Source organism: Vombatus ursinus, unplaced genomic scaffold, assembly GCF_900497805.2.
Source record: "Vombatus ursinus unplaced genomic scaffold, bare-nosed wombat genome assembly UNPS02014816.1, whole genome shotgun sequence".
Classification (NCBI taxonomy): domain Eukaryota; kingdom Metazoa; phylum Chordata; class Mammalia; order Diprotodontia; family Vombatidae; genus Vombatus; species Vombatus ursinus.
The window spans coordinates 1,633,176-1,645,194 of NW_020954594.1; the positions used below are offsets into that span (position 1 = coordinate 1,633,176).

At 38.7% G+C, this 12,019-nt stretch overlaps 1 protein-coding gene across 1 annotated transcript in view; it reads right to left on the reverse strand.

Annotated features, from left to right (window-relative positions):
- CRTAM (cytotoxic and regulatory T cell molecule) overlaps nt 1-4,764 on the reverse strand; it is a 38,204-nt gene extending 33,440 nt beyond the window's left edge. Inside the window, exon 1 of the mRNA XM_027835687.1 lies at nt 4,686-4,764. Within this exon, the coding sequence (XP_027691488.1) occupies nt 4,686-4,734 (49 nt within the window). The 5' untranslated portion in view covers nt 4,735-4,764. The remainder of the gene's footprint in view (nt 1-4,685) is intronic.
- Between the last annotated feature and the right edge of the window lie 7,255 nt (nt 4,765-12,019).

Sequence of the window (12,019 nt, forward strand, 5' to 3'; positions counted from 1 at the left end):
AATGACAACTGTGTTAGAGAAGTACAAAGAGCAAGTTTTTCTTTGAATTCTTCTTCTTGTTCAGTCGTGTCCAACTCTTCATGACCCCATGGACCATACTGCCTGTGGGATTTTCTTGACAAAGATACTGGAGTGATTTGCCCTTTCCTTCTCCAGTGGATCAAGGCAAACAGAGGTTAAGTGACTTGCCCAGGGTCACACAGCTAGTAAGTGTCTGAGGCCAGGTTTGAACTCAAGTCTTCCTGACTCCAGGACCAGAGCTCTATCCACTGAGCTACCTAGCTGCTAAGTTCCTGTACCTGATATTAAAAGTCTTGAGGAATTTTGTCCACAATTTTTATTTTTGTAAAATGACAGCATTGGTGGGAGAAAGGAAGGGAAGACTAATCAACAGTGTATATAGTTCTACGTGGCATGTGTTCATTTAGGAAACATACAAAGAGATTAAAGCCGGCATGATGTCATGGAATAGGGCACTGGAAGACCTGTGTCCAAATCCTGCCTCAGACACTTAATCAGTTTGGTCTCTTGTGCCTTAGTATTCTCATCTTCAAAATGAAGTGGTCAGATGCCTTTATGGCAGAGAAGAGGTCTGACTTTTCTCTGGACAAGTCACTTAATCTTCCAATGCTCTAAGACTGTATGTAAGTTGAAGAAAAAGTGTGGACTTACATTGGTAGAAGGAGCTTGGGTGTTTCTTGTACCAATGAAAATCATAGGTACAGTTTCTATGTCAATGACCTTATATCAAACTTAGTTCTCATTCTCTAGAAAATCTTCTGATCTGGTGGAAATAATGTTCCTCTGTCTTATTTGTACTAGATCTCTGAATAGACCCCCAGACAGATTAGCATGTGGTTTTTGGTGAGAGTAGTATGTAAGGTTGACAACATGAGGCCTTTCCAATTTCAAACAGAAATGTGGCTTAGTTTTGATGATTTGGGATGATGATTTGGGATTTGGGATGATGATTTGGGATTTGATGATATGGGATGCTACATCCCCACCCCTTTGTTCCAAATCTTGTTCTCTCTTTTACTGTTATATCTATTATTATTTTGAAGAATCCACTTGCTGACCCTCTGTTGGGGGCTGAAAACAGGAAAATGTTGTGGGAAGGTTAGACCCTAGCCCACTGAGGTTTTGCTTCAATTCTCATACTTTTACAAAACAGCTGAACTGGTCATGACTATGTGACAAGGGAGAGGTAAAAAGGATAGATTTGCCAAATATTTAAGGGTCACTTGTACTCAAAACATCCAGTTTTAAAGAATTTCCACAATCAAATCCCTACCCTACTGGATACTCTCTACTAATTTTTTTTTTATTTCATTTCCAGTGGGGTTCTCTAGACAGTTCTTTGCTCTTTTGGGTATCCTTCTCTCCTCACTATTACCTTCCTTCCAGGATCTTTGGAAGCTAGACTTCAAAATTTTCCCTTAGTGTTTCTTGTTTTATCCACATGTGTGGTATTGCCACCTCCAGTGTGAAGGCAATGCCTTACATATAGGAGGTGCTTAATAAATGTTGATTGAATTGAATCCAATTCTTCCTGTTTGTGACTCTAAACTTAAATCTGCTAATCAGTCTGTTAGAGATCCCTGGGACACAGAGAGAATATATATAAAGGAATGACTGTGCTGTCTTCCCTGTAAGTAGGTGATTTCTCATCAACACAGCATGATTTGGAATTGTTCTTTCCAATAATAGTGCTAGATTTCAGCCCCAGAACAATATTTATTCACATTCTTTTCTATTCCTTCTGTGATTAATGGTAGATATTGGTGAGACAGTGAATTGACTGGATATGACATTACTATTTGTGACCTTGGAACATGCTGACATGTAGAGTGAAATGAGCTAAACCAAGAGAAGATTGTATTACACTAACAGCAATATTGCACAAAGAGTAACTGTGAAGGACTAACTATTCTGAATAATGTGGATACTCAGATCAACTGTGAAGGACTTCTAAAGGAAAATGTTATCTACCTCCAGAGAAAGAACTGATATATGGAAGTGTGTATCGTATGATGTTTTATATCTATCTATATCTATCTATCTATATCTATCTATATCTATATCTATATCTATATCTATATATACACATATATATGTATATGTATACATGTTGGCTTTCTCTAATGTGGGGTTGGGAAGGAGGGAGACAGCTTAGAACTCAAAATGAAAAAAAAAAAAAAGAACATCCTGACTTATATGGAAATGAAAGCTATGGCCTCGACTTAAAGAACTCCATATTCTAACTAGTGGAACTAATTGGTGCTGACCCCTGAGCATCATATAACACAGCTATAGGACAGCTCTGAGCAAAAGCTTCTTATGCCATGAAGCAAAGTTACACACAGTACCTGTACCCTGCAAACAACCACCACAATCCAAACTGGTATAGTTGCTAATGTCTATTTAACATTTTCAAAGTATTCTAGAGTTGAAAGATGTAATCCACCTTTTATAAATCAATACAGGGGATCATGTGTGGTCTCACACACTCTATTCCCTCGCCTGAACAGCTCAACAATATTGGATTGGAAATAGCAAATTCAAGAGCAGATAAGAATATTCTTCAGTGGTTCAGTGGAGTCTTTCAGTAGGACTTATGTCCAAACAAAGAACACTTTGAAAATTAAATTATTAGGGTATTTTCACAATTCTGTTTTTGACACATGAAGTAATTGTAGCAATTATAATACATGGCATTTATACAGTACTTTAAGGTTTGAAAAGCATTTTATAGGTATTATCTCATTTGATCTTTATAGCAAATATGGGAAGTAGGTAGTTATCTCTATTTTACAAATGAGGAAACCAAGGCAGACAAAGGTCAAGTGATTTGCCCAGAGTCACACAGCTAGTATCTGAGGCAGGATTTGAACTCAGGTCTTCCTAATTTCAGTTATAGCACTGTATCCACTTTGCCATCTATTTGCCTCAATTAATCAATAAACAAGAATTAATTAAACTTGCTTTATGCCAGGAATTGGGCTAAACACTGGGGATACTGAATTAAGCCTCTGTTGTCAGCAGAGATCATAGCATCATGACTGAAAAAGACCTTGACAGTTCAATTAGTCCATCTCCTTGCCTTTCAGCAGTACTTGTTCTAAAATCAACCTATTCTTCAAAGATAATTATTCTAAAAAAAAAACAAACCTCATAAATCCTTGTGGTAATTCACCACAAAGATCAGATATGAAAACAGAAGGAAGTTAAAGAGAAAAGAATAGATTCTATAAAATAAATGTAAAGTTTCACTTCCCTATATCATCAGTTCTGTTAAATATTTGTATTTAGGATAAGAGAATTTAGGGCTCTATGCTAATGGCTCTCAGATCTATTTATCTAGCCTTGATCTCTCTGTTGACCTCCAGTCTCATATCTCTAAGTGCCTGTTAGACATCTTGAAGTGGATGTCCTGTAGACATCTCAAACTAAACATGTCCAAAACTGAACTCATTTTCTTTCTTTCCAAACCCTCCCTATGTCTAAACTTCCCTGCTACTATTAAGAGCACACCATCCTCCCAGTCACCCACGCTGATAACCTTGGTGTCATCCTTGACTCCTCACTCTCTCTCGCCCACCATATTCAATCTATTGTTAAAGCTTGTCAATTTTACGTTTGAAGACCTCTTGAATATGCTTCCTTTTCACCTCTGATTCTACCACTACTGTGGTACAGACCATCATCACCTCATGCTTGGACGATTGCAATATCCTGCTGGTGGGTCTACCTGCCACAGGTTTCTCTCCACTCCAGTCTATCCTCCATTCAGTCACGAAAGTGATTTTCCTAAAACGCAGGTCCAACCATGTCCTTGCCTTCCTGGCTCCCTATCACTTCCAGGTTTACACATCAAATGCTCTATTTGGAGTTCAAAGCCTTTTGTAACCTATTCCTCCCTACCCTACTCCTACCTTTCCAGTCTTCTTACACCTTACACATATCCACACTCTTTGATCCAGTGACATTGACCTTCTGTTATTCTTCAAACAAGATACTCCATCTCCTAACTCTAGGCATTTTCTCTGGCTGCCTTTTACACATGGACTTCTCTCCCTCTTCATCTCTGTCTCCTGGCTTCTCTAGTTTCCTTCAAGTCCCAGCTAAAATCTCACTTTTCTACTACCTCTTAATTCTAGTGCCTTACCTCTATTGATTATTTCTTATTTATCTGATATATAAGTTGTCTGTACATGGTTGCTTGCATGTTGTCTTCCCCATTAGATTATGAGCTCTTTGAGAGCAGAGACTTGTCTTTTGCCTTTTTATTTATCCCTGGCACTTAGCACAGTGCCTGGAACATAGAAGGCATTTAATAAATGCTTATTGACTGACTGACATTTAATCCATCTGTATCACCTTATGTGAATAGGGAAAATGATATCATTTATCTTTAGAGAGTCCACAGAAATTATTTTAGTTGGCTAACAAATTAAATTATGCAATAGTATACTTCAAAAACAAGTTTGAAAGTTTTATAAATCATAGAGAGGATTGATAAAGATTTAGCATATTCAAGATCAAAACCAACCCACTTCTGAGATGCCTTCATACAGGTGTTCCCATAAAAATTGTTGACTGTTGATTAACTTGCCAAGCTGGAAAATCAAAGGCTTGATTAAACAGTAGACAGACAATCTCCTCTTCTAGTTTTATTTCCTTACCTTGCAAGGGGAACCAAGCTAACAGGCTGAGAACTGTCCACAAAGTCATGGTGTGAAGAGTTGTCTGTGACACTATCAACTTCCTCTTACTTCTGAAAACACAGAGTAGAGAGAGAGTGGTTTCTTTTTAAGGGAAAGAGGCAGAGTAACCATGACCTCATGTGGATCAGGTCCTATGTTTCCCCTCGTGGCCCCATCATTAGACTACAGCCCCCATAACCCTCACGCTGGAAATTTTTTAGGACTGAAATTGTGGTCTCTCCTTTGAAAGGCGTGACTGATGTAGCCATTACGAAATTAAATGTCAATGTATATGTGAAATATTGGTAAACTCAGTTAAATTTTTTTTCAGTTAAAACTATTTGTGTTTGGATGTCAGCAATACTCTCATATTTCTTTTGTGTTTCAGTCCAGACCTGGGATTTTAAAAATGTGGAGAACTTCTGGTGTGGAAACTCCTTCCACTGACATATATTGGCTTCTTGTTTAGTAACTTATGGTCTTTGAGAGTTGTTTGGGGCACTGAGAAGTTTAGTAACTTCACCATGGTCATAAAACCAGTTATGTTTCAGAGGCATAACTTGAACTCAGGCCTACCTGACTCCTAGGCCTATCTCAAATCTTCCACTTTTTTTTTTTTGCTGCTTTTCACTTCTATTAGATAGTCATTATTCACAGTGAACTACAATGTACTTCCTGTCACATTACTTCCTAAATCTCAAAATATATTTAAAAGTTCTAGATTTAGAACCATATGGAATGTTAGAGATCATTCTAGTCTATCCTCCTCACTTTATGAATGAAGAAACTGAGGCCCAGAGAAATACAACGATTTTTCTAAGGTGATATAGTAGGAAAGTAAGGATTAGGGGACAGGTATGTAGCTCAGTGGATAGAGGGCCTAGAGTCAGGAGGACCTGAGTCCAAATCCAGCCTCAGACACTTACTAGCAGTGTGACCCTGGCCAAGTCACTTAACCTCTGTTTGCCTTAGTTTCCTTAACTGTAAAATAGGGAGCCTGGAGAAGGAAATGGTAAACCACTCCAGTATCTTTGCAAGAAAACCCCATAAATAGGATGATGAAGAGTTGGACACAACTAAACAACAGCAACAAAATAGGATTTGAACCTGTGACTTCTTATTCTAGATCAAATACTTTTTTCATTGCACCATGTTAATTCTGGTGTCTTTAGCCCTTGCAACAGCCCTTGATGGTGGTTAGGGACCTAATGATTTATTGGCTCTAATTAACAGAAAGGCTGAAGTACAGAAAAGATATTTAAATTGCCTAAGGTCATATGACAGAACCAGGATCATAACCCAAGGTAAGGGTATGCTGGAGCCAGCACAAACTGACTCTCAAGAGCCGATTGTTAAATTTTCAGGATGAGCTACATTTGTACTCAGGGAATTACTACAAAGCAGGACTTGATTTATTGTTTTCTGGATTGTCTAGACTTAAGAAAATGATAGAAAAATGCTAACAATGCAAATTAAACTTTAAAATGTGTCAGGGTGCATTTTCCACCCCCACTTACCCCCCCCCCCCAGAGCTGCTTGTTAAACATTTGCCAATACACCACTGGCCCAGGGCCAGTAGGTTATGATGACTATTTACAAAAGAAAATTTTTAAGAAAAAATATTACTAATTAGAATGAAAGAAGCTGCAAATTCTACCTATGATTTCACCAGTGTAGAGCAACTGATAAAAAAAAATACTTCAACTTCATGTCATTTATATGGTAGATATAGGAAATGGTTTCTGCTCATAGTGAAAGGAGTTAGAAACTTCTTGCACCAAGAGAAGTCAGCTGAGCAAATCTAAACAGTTCCAATAGGAGTCCATGCTCAGGGGCACTTCAGCCAACATGACTATGAAAAAAAGACTCCATATCCCAGAATACGGTGGGCCAAAAGCCCATAACAGAAAGGTATATAGACCCCAAACAGGGCTTAGGAGAGAGAGTGTGTTGGGATCTGGAAAGTGGCAGTGAGCAAGGAACCCATCTAAGAGTGAAGAGTGAGGGAGAACAGTGGCAGCACCAAAGGTCTTGTCTCTTAGTCCAATGCTTAAGGGTTCCTGAGCTGAGGTGAGATCTGCAGAAGTCACAGGGATCCAGTCATACTGTACAGACAAAATGGGGTACCAGACACAGACATGGTCTTCACTGTGGGTTCTCCAAGTCCACAAATGTTACAGAAGCCTCACTACTGATGTTATGAATTTGTTTCTCGATATTGGGCTTATTAGATATGTCTCCAAGATTGAAACTGGTCTCTCTACTCTCAGTAGACTCTGGTTCCTTCTTTTTGGAATTACCTCTGGGTGATCTCTTGCTTGGACACTCTTCATCTCTGTCCCATACAGCTACATTATGTACAGAGAATTCTCTAGTTACAGATCGGCTTTCCAACCTACTTTGTTTAGAGTTGCTATACCCAAGGAAAAAGACTAATTTTTGTTTATGATTTATGGAGCTCAGATCATGACTTTATCATCACATCCTGTACAGTCTCATCCTCCTAGAACAACAATCCCTGAAAGTTAGAGAAGGGGCAAGGGCTATTATGCCAGTTTTACAGATGAGAAAAACTGAGGCCCGGAGAGGTTGGGTAGTATACCCAAGGTTGTTTATTGAATTAGTGATACAGTGGAAAGAAGGAAGGGAGCAAGCATTTTATTGAGCACCCACTTTGTGCACTCAACTATTATGAAATTGAAATCAGAGGACTTGAGTTTGAATATGGGCTCTGATCTTTCCTACCTGTTGACCTTAGATAAATCACTTAACTTCTCTGGACTCATTTTCCTCCATTGTAAAAAAACAGAACTAGACATTCTAAAAGGTCCTTTCCATCACTACGTCTATGATCCCATGACTGTTTCAGTATATAAAGAAGTTGAGAATAGAAGTGAAGTCTTATGACTCCTGAAGGCAATTCTTTTTTCTACTCTTTTTCGATTCTTTTTTTGATGTATGCTCTTGAGATCCCCTAACAGTCACTTTCTTTTTTTAAAAAAATATTTATTTTTAACATTTAAAAAATTTTGAATTCTAAATCCTCTCTCTCCCTCCAGCCTCTGGAGAAGTAAAGCAATAGGATATCAATTATAGATGTGAAGTCATGCAAAACATATTTCCATATTATCTATGCCACAAAAAAGCAAGAAAAATAAAGAAAGTGAGAAAATTATACTTCAGTTTGTACTCAGAGTTCACCAGTTCTCCCTCTGGAAGTGGACCACAGTCACTTTCAATTCAGCTCTTGGACTTCCCCAATATCACCATGCTTCAGAATGAATCTTTGTTTTCTCATTTACCAGAATCCTTTCCTCCTTTTTTCATTCTCAAGGAAGAACATTGCCCAGAACAGGCATTTTTTTTTCCTCACAAAGAGGCAGCCTATTACTGCGGGAAGCACACTGGTTCTGGAGTCGTAAGATTTGGGTTCAAATTCTATCTGTGATACCTCCTACCTCTGTGACCTTGGGCAGGAAATTAAATGTCCTTGAGCTATAGTGTCTTCATCTGCAAAATGAGGGGATTGGACAGGAAGGCCTCTGAGACCCCTTCCAAAACTAGAGCTTTGATTCCCTACATCTTTCCCTATAAAGCAATGATTTCCAGCCTGTGGGCAGAATAATAATAATAGCTAATATTTATATAGCTCTTAATATATAGCTCTTACATAGCTCTTAATAGTTCCAGGCACTGTGCTAAGTGCTTTATAATCATCTCATCTGACCTTCATAACAACTCTGGGAGGTAGGTGCTATTATTATCCTCATTAAATAGTTCAAGAAACTTAGGCAAACAGAAGTTAAGTGACTTGCCCAGGGTCACACAGCTAGTATATATCTGAGGCTGAACTTGAACTCAGGTCTCTCTGACTCCAGACCTAGTGTTCTATCCACTGGGCCATCTTGCTGTTCCCAGAAGAGTGGTGGGGGTGGAGAAGTTGTAGAGTTATTGTCATTGATGTGGGAAGCTGCAAAAAAGTAAAGAAATTTCTAGAGACTAACTAAATAGTGCATCATAATACATGTATTACTCTCTTAAGAGGATTTAGATGCTGTGGAGATTAATATTAAAATAAAATTTTAAAGCATTACTGAATATATGCTAACTTTTTGTGATTATGTATTTACTCAAGTCCTGGAAACTAATAATGCAGTTAGTATCGCGCGCGCGCGCGCGTGTGTGTGTGTGTGTGTGTGTGTGTGTGTGTGTGTGTGTGTGTGAAATTTTTTTTTTCAAGTAGTTCTCCAAAAATGTGAGAAACACTGAAATAGTTTACCAATCAATGCCTTTAGGTCAAAAGACATGGACTTGTTTCTGGGAGAGTCAGATGGGGCAGCCTATGGTAGGGTATGTCTAACCATAGGATGTTGACTGATGTACCAAATTTTGAACTCATTACTTAAATTGCTTGTGTGCAAACATCAAGGACTATATTTCTAAGAAACAGAAGTGAAAGTAACTACTTGAGATTTTGTAATTTAAGTCAATGAAAATACTCTGGGAAAAGGTTTGAATTAATTAAATTCAGGGAGTCATAAAGAGGAAGACTGTTGCAATTGCAGGCTTTTGTAGTTTGTACTGTTTGGTGAAAACCCCCAAAATATACATGAGTGGAGGAAGAGGGTAAGATGAGGAAGTGTTATGTGGTACAGTTGAACTGTTAATCAGCTTTTGTGTGTTAAAGACTCAAATCGAATGTTGTTCATTACAAAAAAAAAATCTGCTTAGTGTGCTTTCAGTACAATGCCTACAACTTGGATATACTTTAATTTGATCAGGGAATAAGGTGAAGTTCACCAGAATTCTAATTAATTATATTTTTTTGTTGCAACCAGGGAGAAAAAGACCTAAACACATTTACTTTTTCCTTGTATGAGAAATCTAGGTATCATTTTCTCTATTTGCCATCTGTGGAAAACTATTAACTCAGAGAAAGAACAGGAAAAAAATAGCAGGACCATGTGTTTAAAAAAAAAAAAAACAAACCACCGGGACAATAATGGACGGTCCTTGATATATGCACAGAGTAAAAAAAAAAAAGGTCTGTTTGCTCTGTTCATATGTTTTCTCTCATGACCGAAAGGACATTTAGCTTGTACATTTTCCCCCCAGAGAACAAGTTCATTCTTCAGACTACAAAGAATATATCTTATTCACCTACAGATGTGGTATTTGGTCACTGCTAGACCCTGAGAAAGCATCATGGCCTTCCATCCTACTCAAAAATGAAGTTGTCACAGATGGAAATATTGCTAGCTTGCCATGTTCCTGTCATGGATCCTGTGGCTTGTGTGGTAGCACCCACTCTCTCTTCTCCTCTCTGTTTTTGTGGCCAGGCAGCTAGCTTATTGAGTTGTGTGTGTGGCAGGGGAAAAGAGCAGGCTAGGGCTGCTAAGGATCGACTGTGAGGCAGAGAGTGAGGAGAGAAACTTGGTTGCATCTCCTGCCCATATATCGATTCAACACAAATTATTGTGAACATCTGATATATGATTAGTGTTGGAAGAGGTCTTGCAATTGAAGAAAAATGATCATTTTGCTATCTGTTTTTAGGAGACATTCACAATTACCTATGTGTCCTGGTATTAGGCATTGTCAGTTACATGTTTATTAGGTTTAGGGGTGTATGTGTGTGTGTGTGTGTGTGTGTGTGTTGGTGTTGGAGAGGAATACTGTGTAGAGAAAAGAATTGTCTTTTGTGAACTTTGAGGATGACTTTCTTGTTGAGGATAAATTCTGATCTGTTTAAAATAATGGGGATTTGGTAGGTTGTTGTTGTTGTTGTTGTTAATTTTCTTGGTTTTCCTAAAGGAGAAGTTAGTTAATTAAGTATCATGAATAATCCACCAAAGACCCACCAGATGCTACCAGGCTTCCCAGTTCTCTCAGAAGAGACTCACAATTAGAAAAACAGATGTAACAATGCAGGGCTGAGGGAGGCTGGGGTGTTTGCTGTCTCTTTGTAATGTGGCCCCTAGCTTTGAACCTATGTGTATGGGGTAGTTTCAGTCCTAGGGGAGCCTGACCTATAAAGAAAGGAGCCTCTCTGGCTCTTTACACACCCCTTCTCCTGAGCCCTGGAAAAAATAATTTAAAGCTTAGTTTTGGCTCATGCCTAGGATCTCCCCAAAAAGGGGAGTAGAAAGAAGGTATTCAATATACTTTGCAAGTAAGTGTAGAGGTTGATTTAATCAATCAATCAATCAACCTATCCCATTTAACTAAACTATCAAACAGGTATCTAGCTCTGATACTTCAACCAGGTACAGATACTTCTTTGGAATCAGTCAATTAATCAGTTAATCTAAGGCATTGAACTACCTGGTTAATCAATTTAGAAGGCATGAAGGTCATTGGAAGAAGTGAAGTGATGCTTCACAGGAGATGTATTTTTATTGGCTAAGGAGAATTGATCACATCCTGTGGCTCTTCTATAAAGTAGAAAGCCAGTTTGGAACTCTAGTACTCTAGTGTCTGGCCAGTGAGTAGTGGAAGCATTCCATGAGAGGGAATGACTTGGGAATGGGGGAATAGGAAAGTGTCTCTGTCTCTTCCCCACCAGCTCTCAACTCCTACCTTGACCAGAAGACAATATTGTGAATTTTGAAAGGTCCAGATGGTTTTGGACATCCCATCAGCATTCCAACCTCATCTCTGGAACAATTAATGTCAGTTTCTTTATGAAAGCAAAGGACAAACTCGACTTTCTGAGGAAAGGCAATTTCTGGATTCTCCAAGAAAGTCAGCAGAATCCTTTACTATAACTCAGGGGAACTTAACAAAAAGACTCCAGGAGCTGTGAGTTACCTCAGAATTAAGTGCGCTTGAGCTGACTTTCTCCTGGACTCGACATGTACTTCTGAGATAGCGTGGCACACACTTTTGGATGTTGTGTTCTGGACCAACTGTTCTTACTATGGCACCTTAGGAAATATCACTTTCTAAGAGCTAGTTAAGTCTGTCTGACTGATATCAATTGATAACCATTGAAGAAAGCTTATGAATGGGATTACCCCATCCCCTCAAGGTCTCCTGGAATCCTGAGGGGAGAAGTACCCACCTGGCTCTGGGGATCCAGGCTGACAATTAGAATGGGGTAGGAGAGTAGCCCCAGAGTCTGTGCTACATAATATATAAAATGTTTGGCAATGCTTATTTCCAGAGGTGGGATTGAAAGCTAGGTTCTCTGACTTCAAATCCAATATTCTTTATACTGTACCAGGCAGCACCTGAGGGACAGACTTATTAGCAGCCTAGCTAGGAAATAAAATGCTAAAGGATCAGTAAAGATAGGGGATTTTCCCCTAGGC